This window comes from Eptatretus burgeri, chromosome 16 (assembly GCF_056783735.1).
Source record: "Eptatretus burgeri isolate ZD-2024b chromosome 16, Ebu_testis_v1, whole genome shotgun sequence".
Lineage (NCBI taxonomy): Eukaryota > Metazoa > Chordata > Myxini > Myxiniformes > Myxinidae > Eptatretus > Eptatretus burgeri.
The window spans coordinates 11566883-11585548 of record NC_140976.1 but is presented as its reverse complement, the minus strand read 5'-3'; the positions used below and the strand labels follow the sequence as shown (position 1 = coordinate 11585548).

The 18666-nt window shown below is 44.0% G+C and overlaps 1 protein-coding gene across 5 annotated transcripts in view; it reads left to right on the top strand.

Moving 5' to 3' along the window:
* Positions 1-18666, top strand: part of TEX11 (testis expressed 11) — a 136903-nt gene that overhangs the window by 21043 nt on the left and 97194 nt on the right. The window contains exon 1 of one of the 5 annotated variants that reach the window (XM_085859402.1): positions 2119-2197. The exons of 1 other annotated variant lie outside the window; for it this stretch is intronic. Coding sequence is in view for 2 of the 4 variants with exons in the window: in XM_085859401.1 (XP_085715527.1) it covers positions 2196-2197 (2 nt within the window). In the remaining 2 variants the exon portion in view is untranslated. Of the gene's footprint in view, positions 1-2118; positions 2198-18666 lie in introns of those variants that run through there. 3 more of the 5 variants (XM_085859401.1, XM_085859409.1, XM_085859406.1) reach the window with 3 other exon arrangements.

Below are 18666 nucleotides of genomic sequence, written 5' to 3'. Positions count from 1 at the left end.
AAGTCTGAAGTCCGAGGCAAGGTCGAAAAGGGGGCAAGGAATCAGAAGAAGAATGACAGGAACCAGTAAGACCCCCGGTAACTGGAGAAGCTTTCTTCGAGATGACAGTAACAAGACTGAGCTGTTTCACTTCCTTGCGGAAAAGATGTGTGAAGCACAGACAACAAGCACAGTCATTGTCACAAAAGGAGAAGATGCCATGAGTAACACAAGGAAGTCACTGGATGCTGTGTCTCCATGTTGTCATAAAGAAGCTGACACTCAAATATTTGTACCCGCCAGGGATGCAACGACGAATGGTAGCAAGTCCATTATCATTCAGGCTAATGACACGGACGTACTAGTCATAGCAATATCTGTGCTGCCATCCTTACTGGAACTAGGTCTTGAGAACATGTGGATTGCCTTTGGCCAAGGAGCCAAGGCACGATGGATTCCAGTCCATTAGGTAGTTTCTGCAATAGGGCCTGAGAAAGCTCGAGGGATCCCATACTTCCATGCGTTCACTGGATGTGACGTCGTGTGTGCCTTCCGCGGTAAAGGGAAGAAAACTGCATGGCACACTTGGAACGTCTTTGATGTTTCTGAAAAATTCACCAATCTCAGCCAGCATCCAACATTGATTCGTGATCTTGACCTGCAGAGGCTGGAGAGATTCGTTGTCCTCATGTATGACAGATCAAGTGCAGCCACTGGTGTGGACGGAGCAAGACTGGATCTCTTTGCCCGCAAGCAGAGGCCATACAACTCAATTCCACCAGCACAGGCAGCCCTCAGAGAACATGCAAAGCGTGTGGCTTATCAGTCTGGGATCATCTGGGGTCAGGGAACCATCTCCAGTCCAGACACGAGCAGTCCCGCTGAATGGGGATGGACACAGCAAGGTGAGACGTGGCAGATATGTTGGACAACACTACCCCCTATTGCAGTTCGCATGGTATGCATAACTTTGAACATTTACGAGCCAGGGCCCGGTTGCAGAAAGGCCTTAGCTTCATATGACAATCATTAAAGTGGTGCAAAATCAGAAAAAAGTGTGTGTCAGGGGGCTTTAAAAACAGGAAAATCCACTCCAGCAGGCTTGAAAACATAGGAATCCACACTAAGATCATGCAAATCGGACAACTACAAATACTTCCAAACAAAAAGTCAACTTCGGGAGGCTAACTTGGCGGCCATCTTGAAAAATGGCCGCCATCTTGGATTTTCAAATGGCCAATCAGGCAGATTTGATTGGAATTCCCTGGAGAACAAATGTGCCAAATTTGATGCTTGTGTCATCATTTGCACGATTCCTCTCAAAAATTGCCGTTATCTGTCCCACTATCACGCACAGCTTCTAGGAAATGAAATTGGGAGAAAAAAATCTAGAAAAAAAGTTCAAGTGGGCGTGGCTCCGCCCACAAGGGGCGTGGGACGCCCCTCATACAAAAAGACACAGCTGGACCATGATATCTCGCTTGTGTCCAAGTTTCATCAAGATCGCATCAAACGTCACCGAGCTATGCTCTGGAGAGTCACAAACAGACAGACAGACAGACAGACACACACAACGAAAATAGTGGTCACTGCTGGTGCCTGCGAACCAATGAAAAAAAAAAATCAAAATAATGCTTTTTAAATATAGGAAATAAATAATATCATGCTTTTAAAATATAGTTTCGTCTCTTCGTCTGAATCTCTCTAGCAGATGATATTCTCATTGTTTAGTGTGGGGATTAAGAATTGATATCGATTACAGCTTAAAAGTAAACTTAGCTTGGGTGTCACCATTGTTTGAAGATGGCTTAAAAACATGAAGAAGCATACCAAAGGCAATGTGTTGCTCTGAGATGCCTGAGAAATGATTGTACACCACAGCACCCTGACATACTGTGCGTGCATTCATTGCCAACTTTCATTCTTACTCTACTGTAAGGTTGATGTCTGTGGGATTTAACCAATGAAGCCGTCATTGCAAGTCGACCATTGTGCTCCCAGGGCATAAACAACTCAAAAGCTAACAATGGATTTGAAAGGAGTGTACAAAAAAGCAGGCTGCTTGCAAGACATGTTATGACATATCCAGTGGCAGGTCCTCGGGCTGTGACTCGGTAACAAAAAAACTTGGTCCGGATCTCGCTCAGTCATTTTGGCAAAAAAAATTGCTGGGTCCCCATCGGCTCGGAACTCGGATAAGTTTGCAATGGCATCATATGTAAGTCAATCGCATGGGGGACACGATTACGAAAACTGTTCCTGCACCCAGTAGCTGAAATTACAATTGTTTGTACTCCTTTTCTCTCCCCTCCCCGTTTCAATACACATGTTAAATTCACTGGGTCTCTTTTTTTGAGTGACTAGCATTGAACGCGTCGCTTCGCTGATGGTAGTTGAACAACATAACGTAGTTACAGGATGTGCCAAAAAAAAACAGCAACTCCACAAAAGAATCCACAATATTTTAATTTTTATTCTGAATTAGATAAACTTCAGGAATATGTACTACATTTTGCGTGTGACACTGGTATACCAAATATCAGAACGGTGACTTGTTAGACTTTAGCTTGACACTCGGCCGATCACATGCTCCAAATGTCCACCTCTGTGCTGAGTACATATTTGAACACGACGGGTGAGGTTGTTGATTACGTGTTGACATTCGGTAAGTGGGATGGACCTAACTTTCTCTGTGATTGCTTGTTTCAGCTCATAGATGCTTCTAGGGTTATCCTTGTACACAAAGTCTTTGAGATATTCCCAAAGATAAAAGATCTGGTGGGCTCAGATCAGGGGAATGTGGAGACCACTTGACGCTGAAGCGTCGACCAATAAACTGTTTCACTGAAGCGGCTTGTCACTCACTCATAGGACTCATTTGCGGTGTGAGAGGTTGCCCCATCCTGCTGAAACTATTGTTCCTCCCTTCATAAGCTTTTCCTGCGACGAAGGGCAGCCCAGAACTCATTCAGCACTTTAATGTAGCACTCAAAATTTATGGTCGTGGCATTACCATTCTCATCATCGAACCCAAACAGTCCAATGATGCCATGTTTGCTCATTGCTCACCAGGCCATGCGCTTGACTGAACGTAAGCATTCCGAGCGTACCTCATTGGGCAGTACTGTGCCCAAGTAGATATTGTACCTTGAGTTGACTTGGTCATTAAGCGAAAAAGTGAGCCTCGTCGGAGAACCAAATCTCATTGAGAAAAACTAGATTCCTCCTCAATTTTCCCCACAAACCCCCGAATCATTTCCAGATGCCTTTTTTTTTTGTCCGAGTCAGTGAGTTTGTGTCTGATTTGTATTTTGTATGGATAACGTTTTATGTCATCACAGAGAATCCTCCTGAAACTTGACACTGTCAGTCCAAATTTTTGACTATGGCAGTGAAGCGACTTTTTTGGACTTTCCAACTGACTGTTGGACCCTTTCAATGACCTCACGAGTTCTCAGCGAAGGGCGTCCAGAATGAGTTGGTCTGTCCGATGATTTTGAGTTGAAGTTGAGCACAGTTCCTTGCTTTCGAAATGTGTTTTTTTTTCCATTTGAATATTCTCACTTTGCATGGGGCATCTCTGCAGTTTAAATTTCTTTTGAGAACTTTTTATGAGTTTGGACGAAGGATTGCGTTTCGATATAGGAGTCCACAGAAAGAGCCTCTTCATTTGTCCAGGGCATTGTTTTCTGCAGGACCTCAGCTATCATTATCTGAAATGAGAGAGAAAAAATACATGAAAAACGAATGAATGGTGAACAAAACGAAGGGTTTGGTTGTTCTCTTTTTGGCACACCCGGTATGTTACAGTTAAGTACAGTAACACTATTTATTGACAGTCAATATTTGCTATTTTTTTTATTCCAGAAACATTTTGTTTACTGTTCACAACCCAGGGTTAATTCTAATAATACGCACACTTATTCGCCAAAATACAATATTATAAATTTGGTTTATGTTCCTTGGGATCAGACGTTACATTGATTTTTTTAAAAAAATTTCAAGTTGCAAAATGCAATTCTCAATGAATCATGAATAGTACATTGACATAAGGGCACAGCCTAGTGCTCGATGTAACGCCATAATGACATCCCAGACACAATGCCATCTTACTAAATCCGTCATCCCGACGCCGAGCATCCAGCATTTAGCCCATGGCCTCCGGAGATCAGATAAAGTCAGATATATTGGGCTATATGGAACAACTGCCATCAGCGAAGCAACGGGATGGGTTGAGTTCTGGATGACAGGATGACGTGCACGCCCGTAGAGGCCTAGTCTATCACAAGATGTGACATCCTAATGATGTCCCAGACGCAACGCTGTAATAACGCCCCCAACCAAAAGAGCGTGACGGACACAGAGGAGGATTGACGGACGGAGAAATCCGGCAGCTTTGATATACAGACTCACTGGGTCTTGCCGACTAAGAACCTCTACGCAGTTTCTATCTTGGATTAGGTTACAATGTAACACCGAGGACGCTTTAGTAACGTAACAGCGGTCATGTCGGCCAAAGGAACAAGATGCTCCGAATCGGATTAAGAGCCTTTCTTTGCCTATCCAAGGTTAAATCAGTATGCCGGGTGGCTGATCATGCAGCATGCCAGGAACCTCACCTCACTGAGATCCGAATCCAAGGTAGAACCCGAGCAGAGGTTCTTAGCCGGTGTGGAGGTGAATTTAACGATGAGCATTGAGCACTCCAAACCCCAAATATCCTCTAAAAGGATTTATAGTGAGTCTGCTATTCTAAACCAACAATATATGGAGATTTGGGGAAATAGTCGATAGTACAATTACGGTATGGTAACTGTAATATCTCAGCTGCAGTGCACAGTTACAGTGTCCATAACGGTAACATTTTGCTTTTGAAACTCACAAAGAGAAACAACATGACCATTCTATAGCACATCCGATTCATATACTAACATACATTCCTTCCGCACACACTTGCAAAACACTGCAGTTACTTCATTACATGTGACAGGAATGATGATGAGAACAGTGGAGCAGGCACAGGGACGTTACCATGAAAAACAATTAATTATATACTGTCGGATCCTGACATTTGCGGGGTATACATTCCTGAAAAATAGAGCCTGGTGTTGGCGCAGTGGTTAGGGTAGCGGCTTGGGATCCAAAAGGTCCTGAGTTCAAGCCCCGTTGGGCCACTGAATTAATACACCAGGGGGTTGACTCAGCCTGTCATCCTTCTGAGGTCGGCAAAATGAGTACCAGTGTACTGGGCCGGTATATACCCCGGTTAAAATAGGTGTACCATATCCCTGTGTCGTAAGAGGCGACTAGGGTTGCGTCAGGAAGGGCATCCGGCGTAAAACATGTGCCAAATCACTATGCGGATCATACGGATGATCTGCTGTGGTGACCCCTTACGGGAGCAGCCGAAAGAAGAAGAAGACATTCCTGAAAAATGCCACGAATGTCAGGGTCTGCGAATGTTGGGACATTTTTGTTTTTATACATGGTCTACACTCGTGGAAGAGCGCTATCACAGAACAAATCAGGACACAACATTACAAAGGGAACAGCAGGAGAAAGGGGGGAAAAAAAACCAACAGCAGGGCAAAGGCAGAAAGTGGATGGAGAAGGACAAACAAGGTAATGATGAGGAGTAAGGGAGAATGCAAAAGGTGGACAATATGGATACATGAGAAAAATTGCGTTTGACCAGTTTGTGATTTTGTCAAGGTCTGAAGAGAGAGGGAGAGGCTGCTGTCTGTCTGTCAGAAGGATGAGAGATGTCACGGCAGAGAGTGGAGTCATCAGCAAAGATAAAGAGGATTTTCCAGAGTCAGTGAGATCATTGATGAAGATTAGGATTAAGATTGGGCCTAGAACACTACCTTGGGGTACTCCAGCCTTGATCGGGAGAGTTGATGAAAGGGTTCCATTGAGAGCCATGTTTTGGCTCTGAGAGGGGAGGACATCAGTAATCCAAGAGTAGAGTTGGCCTTGGATTCATGAGGAACACAGTTTGGAGAGCAAGGCAGGATGTCAGACTGTATCAAAAGTTTGAGATATGTCAGAGAGACTAACCTGATCTCATGCCTGATATTGAGGGCCTCCACCATTTTTGGGAGAGTAGAAGCAGGTAGAGTGACAAGGTAGAGTGACCAGCCAGGTCTCAATCAAAATTGACGATCTGAGATGAGGCTGTTGGAGAAAAGGAATGATTTTATGTCAACTATGATGATGGATTCCATGACCTTGCTGATGATTGGAAGTACAGCGAGATAATTGGTCTGTAGATAAGGGGATCCGTTTTTGCACCTTTTTATGTAATGTTGTGATGTTGGCTGATTTCCAAGCAGATGGAAGATGACCTATGGTAAATGACAGGGTGAAAAGGGCAGAGAGAGGAAGCATAACAGCAGAGCAAGTTTTTAGGACATGTGAGCTGATGCCGTCTAGTCCAGTTGCAGAGTCAGAATCGAGGGTTGCCAGAAACTTCCCCCCCCCCCTTTTCAGGTGCAAAAGACACAGAATTCAGGAGCTGTTGGGTACGACTGGGAAGGGTGGGTACAGAGAGGGAGGGGTTAGGGACCCAAGATTTTGAAGCAAACACAGAATTGAGGCATTCGGCCTTCTCACAGGCGGAGTCAGCTGTGGTGCCGTTTGAAGTGAGAGAAGGGATGGAGGATATTAGCATACTCCAGAGACCAACTTAACAAGGCATCACCTGCTTTTAGAGGAGGGAGACAAGTTTGAAAGCTCTTTCTTGAGATTGGACAGATGTTGTTTTCTGGGTCTCCTGAGGGTGGACACACACTTGTTGCAGGTTTTGTGGAATGATCTGAGGTTGCCTTCCGTCAGATTTGCCTTCCAGGAGGAGAATGCAAGTTGTTTTAGGATGGGTAAGAGAATTGAAGATGAGACGGGATGAATCCTTGCAGAAGAAAGAGCAGGTTTCTGTGGAAGAATTCCCAAGCTGAATTAATATCAGCGGCGGTGGATATAGAGGACCAATCCTGAAGTGTGAAGAAAAAAAAAAAACAGTGAATACGCAAAGCGCAAATTTCAAAGCAGGTCACAATTTATGACTCACGAATACATGGGGTCCGCGAATAGCGGGGTCTGACAGTATACATAAAGATTATACACAAAAAACTATTATTTAATTAACTTTATTGTTATTATTTGGGGGGGGGGAGGTGGGTGTTGAGGAGAGAATACCGTTGTAAGGTAAAAATGAACAAACACCGACAGCAGTTTCACCTTTTGATAAGAGCCTTTCATGGAGGGCATTGAACATGTATGTGTCATGTCTAATTCAACGGACATATTCTCCTCCTATGCCATGATCATTAAAGACATTTTCTTAATGAACACAAATACAAAATAATCAACTTGTTATTTGATGTTAAAGTTAATGCTTCACTCATTCTTCTTTTAATGTGACTCTTTCATTACTTTCTTGGAATGAGAATTAAATACAATAAAATAAATGAGAGTTGATCAACAAATAAAGTGAACGATTCATTACAAACATGACAGTAACTCAAGTGAAGAACAATTATTGACACATGTAAACTACATATTGTGCATACAAACACAAATGCAGTCATACACTTGGTTTATGTGTTCACGATTACTGCATCATCTGTAATTAAACCAAACAACTTTAAAACTTGACCAGAAACCTTTGGGAAATGATTTTGCCTCTTTCAAGGTCAAATAAAATGCAAAACCACTGGATAATGGAAGAGGCAAATGTTTTCAATGGTTTTCCAACTGTAACTGATAGGGAGTGAGGAGGAGGAGAAGGGGGGTGGGGGAGAAAGAGGAGAGAAGGTCAGAAGGAGAGGACAAAAGGAGAGGAGGAAGTTTTTGCAAAATGAACTGCCTCAGTACTTTTCAAACTTTGTGTTTCCAAACACACATAAAAAAATACATGGTGGTTATATATGATAATGTTTAGTGAAATTATGTTACTGGAAAGGGCAACAAATGGTGTGAGCTGATCTTTTTATTCTAACTGCAACAACAAAAAAACATCCACCTGTGTCGAAGGAAACAGTTCAGTTTGGCATTTTTAATGTATACTAATAAGTGTGTGTGTGTGTGTGTGTGTGTGTGTGTGTGTGTGTGTGTGTGTGTGTGTGTGTGTGTGTGTGTGTGTGTGTGTGTGTGTGTGTGTGTGTGTCCATAACTCCAAAACTAAGAAACCTAGGAGCCTGAAACTTTGCATACATACTGAGGGAACTCCAAGGAAGTGCAAGAGTGAAAATTGGGTGTTTTGAGTTAATTAAAACACCCCTTTGAATATAATTAACAGCCTTATTTAATTACATCTTTTATCAGGCACATCCTCGGCCACCTTGCTCTCAATGGGGTCTTAAGGCGTATCCTAGGTTACCTTTCTGGGGTCTGAAGTCGCCATTTTTTGGCCTGCTCAACCATGCCTTGTTTTGGAACAGGCCACAGCGATTTCAATGAAAAAGTTTTTTTTTTTTTCCACTTTCCTCACTCATATTAATTAAGCCTGTTCATCATAGCCACAAATCGCTGGGTACATTGCAATGCTTATTTCCACACATGCCATAACCTCGAGATTATCTTAAACTAAGCCGAAGTACAAAATTTAAGCTCCAGATTTGAACTTAGCAGCAGTTCCGACTACTTGAAAAAAGTGTTCATTTGTCCAATTCGGCCATTGCTTGGGCTTTTCCTGGTGCATGGGTTTACATGACAACAGCAATCGGTAATTGCTTGCCAAGCCAGGCATTCCATTGGAGTGCTTGTTTGTGTGCTTAAGCCACTTGGTGAGTGCTCACCAAGCTGCTTGGTTGTTCATTACAAAACCAATAGACGTAAGACCCGTCGCTTCGCTGCTGGAAATACCAATCTTTGCGTGATTGCTAAAATAAAAAACGGAATAAAAATTAACTTTCACCCTTTAAAGATAATGCAAATAAATTATTAAAATATCACCTGCTTTTTTTGTATACTTTTCTCACCTGTGTTCCAAGTCGAGCGACCTGCTTTGTGATGCTTTAAAAGATGGTGTATAATCAGCGTTTTCTGAATTAAATTGATATGAGAAACGGGATTGAATGTGACTTCTATTATTATAAGTGAAGAAGACGATGAAGGAGGAAGAGATTTTTCTGCCCAGTTTTATATAGAACATGGTTAAAAATAAAACGTTGCTGTTTGGGTGTGTTTTAGTGCCCTGGTAATGTCCTGTTATGCTGCTGATGTACCCCTCATGCTTCCTTCCCTCCCTATCCCCTCATGCTTCCTTCCCTCCCTATCCCCTCATGCTTCCTTCCCTCCCTATCCCCTCATGCTTCCTTCCCTCCCTACCCCTCACGATTCCTTCCCTTGCCCTTATGCTGTCTTCCATTCCCCTTATGCTGCCTTCCCTTCCCCTCACGCTGTTTACCCTCCCCTCACGCTGCCTTCTTTCCCTCCTCTCATGCTGCCTTCTTTCCCTCCTCTCACACTGCCTTCTTCTCCTCTCCTCACCATGCCTTCCCCGACTCTCATGCTGTCTTCCCATTTTCTCCCCTCATGCTGCCTTCCCCTCACACTGCAGCCCCTTTCCTTCATTCCGCCTCCCCCACTCACTCTGCCCCCCCTCATGCTGCATCCTCCCATGTTGCCTCCCCCTCACATTTCCTCCCACCCCTCATACACTCCTCACCTCACGCTGCCTCCCCTTTCCCTCATGCTGCCCCCCACCCCTAATACTTCCCTCACTTCACACTGCCTCCCCTTTCCCTCACACTTCCCCCCTCATGTTGCCCCCCTCACACTGCCTCCCACCCCTCATACTTCCCTCACCTCATGCTGCCTCCCCTTTCCCTCATGCTTCCTCCCCCCTTATATTTCCTCCCACCCCTCATACTTCCCTCACCTCACGCTCCATCCCCTTTCCCTCACTCTGCCTCCCCTTTCCCTCACACTACCTCCCCTTTCCCTCACACTACCTCCCCTTTCCCTCACACTGCCTCCCCTTTCCCTCACATTGCCTCCCTCCCCCCTCCCGCTGCACCCCACGCTTCCTCCCTCCCATGCTGCCTCCCCCTCACATTGCCTCCCACCCCTCATACTTCCCTCACCTCATGCTGCCTCCCACCCCTCATACTTCCCTCACCTCACACTGCCTCCCCTTTCCCTCACGCTGCCTCCCCTTTCGCTCACGCTGCCTCCCCTTTCCCTCACGCTGCCTCCCCTTTCCCTCACGCTGCCTCCCCTTTCCCACACATTGTTGCCCCCACCCTCTCGGACTATCTTCCCCCCCCCTCTCTCTACCTTTCCTTCCCGCCCCTCTCACTGCCTTCCCTTCCCTCCCCTCTTGCTGCTATCACCTCCCAAACCCCCTCTCCCCTACACCCCATGGACATCTCCCGGCAGTCTCTGCATGCTGTCTTAATGTGCTGTTTTAATGTACCCTATTTCGTTCAATTCTGTACTACCCCCCTCCCCTCCCCCCTCCCTTTTCCAGAAGTCCCACTGCCAAATGCAAGTTGAGAACTCCTCCTCTCACACTTAGCTCCTTCCAAAAAGTCCCCTCGCCCTCCCACTTCCCCCTCCCCTCCTCACTCCCAACGCCCCCCCCCTTCCAGAGTGTATAGCAACATTTGGTGAGGTGTCTCCCTACCCCTCGCTCTTACCCCCTTCCTAGCTCCCTCATTCCTCACCCCTACCAGTACCCACACCTCTCCCTCCTTTCTCTCCCATACCTCCTTTCTCCATCCTACTCCTCTCCACCTCCTCCCTCACCTCAGTCCCCCCTCCTCTCTCCTTCCCCTCCTCCCTCTCCTTACTCCTCCTCCCTCACTCCCCCCACCTTTCTCCTTCCCTCCTCCCTCCTCTATCCTTCCTCTCCCTCACTCTCCCATGTCTCTTCCCTCCCCCCTCACCCCCACCCATCCTCCTGTGTTAATGGGATTATTTAAGACTGACGGTTTAATTTTGAATTTAAAACAGCTTCCCTAGAGTGTAGCATGTATGAATCAGATTCGGAGTCAGCTGACCGGAGGGGTGCAAAGGTCGTTACATGTACGAGCATGCAGGCTGGCCTTTCTCAGGTAGATACGGTGGGTTTTAAATGTTCCCACTCAGTTATATTTTGAACCCGGTGATTAAAAAGAAAATGTTGCTGTTTGGTTGTGTTTTATTGCCTTTCCCTTCCCCTCGCAATGTCTTCCCTTTCCCGCTCCACCTCCTCACTATCCCCCCCCCCCCCTGAGTATTCCCGTCAGTGAAGCGACGGTGGTACTTCCTAGTATGAAATAGGCAAAGCCGAGAAATCAATGAAACCCATTGGTTAATTACCCTTCAGAATTACCCTTTATAATTACCCTTTAGAACCCTTCAGAATTGCACTTTATAACCCTTTAGAATTATCCTTTATAATTACCCTTTATAACCCTTCAGAATTACCCATTATAACCCTTCATAATTACCCTTTATAATAACCCTTTATAATTACCCTTTATAACCCTTTATAATTACCCTTTATAACCCTTCAGAATTACCCTTTATAATTACCCTTTATAATAACCCTTTATAATTACCCTTTATAACCCTTCAGAATTACCCTTTATAATTACCCTTTATAACCCATTATAACCTTTTATAATTACCCTTTATAATAACCCTTTATAATTACCCTTTATAACCCTTCAGAATTACCCTTTATAATAACCCTTTATAATTACCCTTTATAACCCTTCAGAATTGCACTTTATAACCCTTTATAATTACCCTTTAGAACCCCTCAGAATTACCTTATATAATCACCCTTTATAATTACCCTTTATAATTACCCTTTATAACCCTTCAGAATTACCCTTTATAATTACCCTTTATAACCCATTATAACCTTTTATAATTACCCTTTATAATAACCCTTTATAATTACCCTTTATAACCCTTCAGAATTACCCTTTATAATAACCCTTTATAATTACCCTTTATAACCCTTCAGAATTACCCTTTATAATTACCCTTTATAAACTTTTATAATAACCCTTTATAATTACCCTTTATAACCCTTCAGAATTACCCTTTATAATAACCCTTTATAATTACCCTTTATAACCCTTTATAATTACCCTTCAGAATTACCCTTTATAACCCTTTATAATTACCCTTTAGAACCCCTCAGAATTACCTTATATAATCACTCTTTATAATTACCCTTTAGAACCCTTTCCAATTCCACCGTGTTACCCTTTATAATTTAACACTGTGGGTCAGAGAGGTACTTCTTCATTTTTACGGATGGATGGATGGATGGATGGATGGATGGATGGATGGATGGAAGGATATGGCCAAATATTGAAGCGGCTTCAATGCTTAAAAGACATTTGTTTGAACGGTAGTTCAGCTTTGGTTTCAAATCCAACAAAAATAAAAATTGCGGCCGATTCAAGTGCCAAGTTTGGCCACAATGGAAATTGATGGAGTGATATGTCATTACATCCAAAGCATATTTGTGCACACAGTATCAAAAGATTTACCTTTCCACCGCAACAATGAACTACAACTGTCAATACGGAACAACATTTTTGTCTCGTCATAACACTGTATTAATGTATGTATGACGTTGGGAATCACGTACTCACATCATCAACATTTTGTCATTTTCATATTTACCAGCAAATGAAGTCAACAACATTCTGTATGGCTGTAACTACGTACATTATATGTGATTATAAGTCCACACGTCATATATTACTCGGTTCTGCAATGTCTCAACCAGGAATTTCCCTACCCTCAATTATCTCCCTCCCCACCCCCAGGCAACATATGTGAACTATCATATACCCACCCTCCTTACACCCCCTAACTTAAACTTCTGGGTAAACCACTGGTCTCAACCCTTTCAATGACACTAACAAAGTATATTTGAATGACAAAAATGTTTTTGTATAACTAGTATGATGGCTTTTTTATTTTTAAATATGCAATGTCGAGGCTCATATAAGACCCAGCACAGAGAACATATAACAAGGGGAGCAGGAGACAAGAGGGGTGGGAGAAGGAAGCACGAAACAGTGGGGGACAGAGAGATGAGGACATTTGTGGAAGGGAGAGGGACGGGGCAGGGTACACGGGGTAAACACGAATGGCATTATCGGAAACTTTCAGGAAGGAAAGCAGGGAATTTGAAGGAGGTGGGTTGAGGTTGGATTAGCGAGGGTAGAAAAGATTGTGGTTTTGGATGGGGGAAGATATGAGATTGGTGGTGAACAGCTGTTTTGAAGGCCTGGAGGGAAGAGTCGGATTGAAGAGAGTGTGGAAGTTTGTTCCAAAGGCGGGAAAAAAGAGGCATGAAAGAGTGAAGGTGAGCAGTGATTCGTGATTTTGGTAGTTTTATCAGAAGGAGGTTGTTTGCGGACCTTGAAAACCCAGTGGAAATATGGGGGGGGGGGAGGGAGTGTTACATATTGCAAATAGAGCAGGTTGGGTGAGGCCAGAGAGGAAATGGTAGAAGACAGAAAGACCACCGACCTGCCTGCGGTGAGAGAGTGAGACACCCAAAGCATTAGCTTCATCGCGGGAGATACCAATGATCCTAAATGCCTTAGTTTCCACAGCGTGAAGCCGAGAAAGGTGAGAGGCGGGAGCAGCAGCCCAGAGGAGAGAGCAGTACGCTATCAGGCTGCAGATGAAAGCTTTGTATGTCGTGAGGAACTCAGGTGTGCAAAGGAAGGACTTTGCATGACGGAGGACGCCCTGTTGGCGACTGGCTTTGGAGGCCAGCTTGGAAATGTGGCTTTCCCAGTTAAGATTATGGCAGATAGTGAGACCCAGAAGCTTGAATCAAAGGGCTTCTTCAATAGGATTGTTGAGAAAGTAGATTGGGGGGGGGGGGGTTCCGAGATATCGTGAGGGTGTGAGATTTGTCAGGATTGAAAGACATGTTCCACGTGTTGGACCAGTTTGTGATTTTATCCAGTTCTGCAGGGAGTGAAGAGGCTGCTGCTTGCTGATCTGAGGGATGACAGATGGTACGGCAGAGGGTGGGGTCATCAGCAAAGAAATAAAGGGGATTTTCCAGAAAGTAGGAGAGATCATTGATGAAAACCAGAAAAAGAACAGGGCCCAGAAGACTGCCTTGAGGAACTCCAGCCTGGACAGGAAGAGGGGATGAAAGAATTCCATGAAGGGCTACATGTTGGCTGCGACAGGAGAGGAACTCTGTGAGCCATGAGTGGAGATTGCCTTGGATACCATAGGAAGAGAGCTTGGTGAGCAGGGCAGGGTGCCAGACCATATTGAAACCTTGCAATATGTCTCGGGAGATGGTTCTGATCTCATGTCTGGCATTGAGGACCTCCATCCATTGTTGGGAGAGCAGAAGCAGCATATCCAGGGTAGAGAGACCTAGTCTGCATTCAAATTGATGATCAGAAATAAAGACATTTGAGAAGAGGAAGGATTTCACATCAAAAGCGATGATGGATTCCATAACCTTGCTGATGATTGGGAGAAGGCTCTTTGGTCTGTAGTTGCAGGGATCTGTTTTTGCACCTTTTATGCAGTTTGGTAATATTTGCAAATGTCTTCAAATAAATGTTTGGAACATTCGACGGTGTTATAGAACCAAAACAAAACAAACAGAAAAGGCACTCGGTCGAGGACATACCTCCGCCACATAACATGAAATGCCTGATCCACGAGAACATATCAGGCCCAAAACATTTTTTAAATATCATGCTACGTAGTACTATATCGTTTTTGGCTCTATCTTTCAATGATGAAGAATCACTTAAAAAAAAACAAATAACTGTCGTATCCAGATCCGGATTTGGATCTTCACTAAAGTCGAATAAATTTGTCCTTGCCACACACCCAACCTGTCCACCAAGTTTTGTCCGAATACATCCACAACTTTTTGAGTTGCGCTTTATATATCGTGCTATATATTGGTTGAGCTTTAGCAATATCTCTCAATGGTAAAGAATCACTTAAAAAATTATCAGATCCGGATTTGGATCTTCCATAAAATTGAATCAATTCTTCCTTGTCACACACCCAACCTGTCCACAAAATTTCATCGAGATCCGTCCACAACTTTTTGAGATATCCTGCACACAAACAGACAGAGAGGGGGTGAAAACGTAAACTCCTTCACCTTCGGTGGTAGAGGTAATGAAAGGATGATGCTCTGTGACTGTCACTAAAATGACGTGACTACTTTTCAGCAGCTTACAGGTGATTTTTTTTTTGTTTTTGTGGATCTTCCCATTGGCAGAAAGAGGTTCTTGATGAAGTGAACATACTTTTATGCCGTTCAAAGCCTCACCATGAATATAGTCCAGCGGAAATGTGAAAAAGCATGTCGTGGCGTCATTATGAAGTTTTTTGGTTGATTCATCATTTCTGAGTTATCCTGAATCAGAATCAGCCGGGTGCCAGACTCGCACCCTTGAGGAATTTTTTTTAGAGGTAAAAAACAAAATGGCCGCGACCGACTTTCGATAAATTCTGTTTTGGGGCTTTATCTTCACTTCTAATGCACTTACACACACAATTTTGGTGTCAACCACCATGTTTTCATGGTCAAGGAATCCGATAATGATAAAATTGAAGGTGTATATACAAGACCTGTCTCATATTTTCAAGATGGCCACCATTTTAATATGAAAAATGGCTATTTTGCAGTTCCACTGATCACTTCGAGTAAGAAATTGAATTTGATGAACCCTCAAATATTAATACTACGTACAATAATAGTCAATGACGGCTGAAGTAACTTACTTGCAATGATCAATGAATTGATGATTATATTGGAATACGATTTTCACACAAATATATCCGGATACATGTGGATCGTTGACTATGACTTTGGGTTATGCCTTAAAGTAAATATGAACATGTATATGATTTTGAAATTACCTTTTATTTTTAGGCAAACAAATATTAACTTTGTTAAGGATGCAATGTTCTACGTTATGTTCAATCTTCGTCATCGTCGTCGTGATTAGCAGCTACTGCCCTTGTCTGTTTGTTACAACAGCCTGATCCAGCATTACAACCGCAAAACATCGAACATGACATTTGTGCTGCCACACAACCACACCTCCCGGTGGAACATGGCCGGCTGGTGGAGCATCCACACTTGATCAGCTGCAGAATGGTGACTGGTGCAGCAGACACATCAGGTGGAAGTGTGGTTGGACACAACGTCGCACCGTCCTCACCTTCTTGCCATCCATACTTGATGCGATCCAAGTTCGGAGGGTCTGACTGAGTGGCCGATTTCCATATAATGACTTGATGATGAGTGTGATGTACATGTTGAACAAAGGCATCATGCATTGGGGGCAACGACTTCAATTTCAGAGCAGAGGTAATCTTGGAGTTGGCCATCTTAGACTTCCACAACTGATACCAGTGTGTGGACATATCACCTTCGACTTTGGAACCATAACAGGCAGCATTGAAGGTAGTTGCCTCAGATATCATCATTTGCTCGTCTGCTTCCAGCTGACCAAGTAAGGTGGGATGATGTCCGCCCATTACTACCTTCAGCGCTGTGTCCTTTCCAATGCCAAACAAATACGACGCAGTATCGCATCCGGTCAGAGCGTGTACATCAGGCAGATATTTGGCGATGCTTTTGTGTTTCAGTGCTGTTTGGCGAATGTCTACGTTCGCTCTTCCAGCACACGGACTCTCCATGCTGACATCCACAGTCATCTTTTCCTCGAGGTAGAAATGAATCAACAGGACAAAGACATCTGTATCATCGCAGACCACTTTGATGTGTGAGTCACCACTGACACCTGACACAATTCTAACTAAGTGATGGATGATGATGACATCTGCTTCTTCATGGTGTGTTTTCAGATCCTGTCTCTGGAGAGTGGAATTGTTCCATACTTGTACTGGTGTAGGATATTTTCCGGTGATCACCAGTTTGGTCTGGTTGTCCACAATGTGGGTCATCAGATAATGACAGATCAAATCGATCAGTTGTACTTTGTTGTGGGCTACATTTAGGACCACTTTTTTGCGCTGGAAGTGTTGTGTGTAAGTTGAGTTGATGTTTTCGACTTGAATCATGACCTGCGCGACTGGATCTCATCATTTGTTTCGTGCTGATTTTGATGTACCTGTCGAAAATCAGGTATACGTCACAACACTCCAGGTGGTATTTGATGGTTCCCATGAAGTTGATCACATAATCCTCAACTGTACCATTTGTGGGCCAACGTACAGTCCATAACATGGCACATCCATCGATGATGACGGCATCTGGAACACCTTGGATTCGACTTGATTGCTCAACTTGGAGTTTCGTCTTCAGGATTGCTTTCGACTGAACCTGCATCGCACCGCTCTCCTCAAACAAGGAGGCTGGGACAGGGGACAGTTCGTAAGAGAGGACATCCTTGATATCAATATCCCTATATTGTTGGAGACATATGTAGACATCTATACTCGGGTGTAGATCAATTCGGTATCATATACTGGCCTTCCATCCAGCTTGATGCTCTTTTTGGTCGAAGTCATCAGGGTCTCTTTCTTGGTTAGTGTCTTGTTGAAGCTTGTTGGCCATCCAGATTCAAATTCCGCCATCTGTTGTCGTCCAATCTTGAGAGAATCATCAACGTTTACCTTGTCTGTCACATGAAACGTAGTAGTTAGACACCAAAATTGTATATGTAAGTGCATTAGAAGTGAAGATATAGCCCAAAACAGAATTTATCGAAAGTCGGTGGTGGCCATTTTGTTTTTCACCTCTAAAAAAAATTCCTCAAGGGTACGGGTGTGGCACCCGGCTGATTCTGATTCAGGATAGCTCAGAGATGATGAATCAACCAAAAAAACTTCATAATGACGCTAAAGCACACTTTGCCCGGAAATGGCCATTTGGCATCTCGACTAATACAAAATGAATGGAAAGACAAGATGACTAAGTGTAATTAAACAGTGTTGTAACACTCCAGAGGCATTGCCCACAGCAGTCTTCTTCTTCGGTATGCAACACAAGGCTGCAGGGCAGCATCAATGGCTGAGGGAACAGCTGATGCCAAGCTCTCTGTGGGTTATGACAGGAATTGGTAATTTGTTCAGGGTGTCGGCGATAGCACACCAACTTTTTGCGAAGGACATCATGGGATCTTTAACGTCCACCAACTAATTCCAGCAGATTGGACGCCCAGTTTGACACCCATCCGAGGGACGGCACACACATTGATCAATAACCCTGCCTGTTAAACACCAGCATGGCAGTTTATAGCTGGGTAAGGATTCAAACCCAGGTTCGACAGCTTAGAGCCGGTGTGCACCCCTCTCGGGACGAGGCCAACCGACACATCGAGGCCTCTCGGGCCTAGGCCAACCGACACATCTAGGCCTCTCGGGCCTAGGCCAACCGACACATCTAGGCCTCTCGGGCCTAGACCACCCGACCAGCTCACCCAGAGAAGTGTTAATGTACACAATAATAAGGAGCTGTCCTTTCAAGACAATTCTCATCGGGTGCGACAAGATTCTTAAAAGGAACAATTTGAATAATCAAGAGCAAGCAACTGAATAAAAACTTTTAACTTTTACAATCAAGCCGTGAACAGCTTTCAGGCAACAATGCACATGTCGTCAGATTGGGTGAGAACTGGAACTTTTTCTTCTTATTTTTAACAACCTCTGTCATAAACCAACATCTGACAAAGTTGTCATAAGTGTTCGACGTCA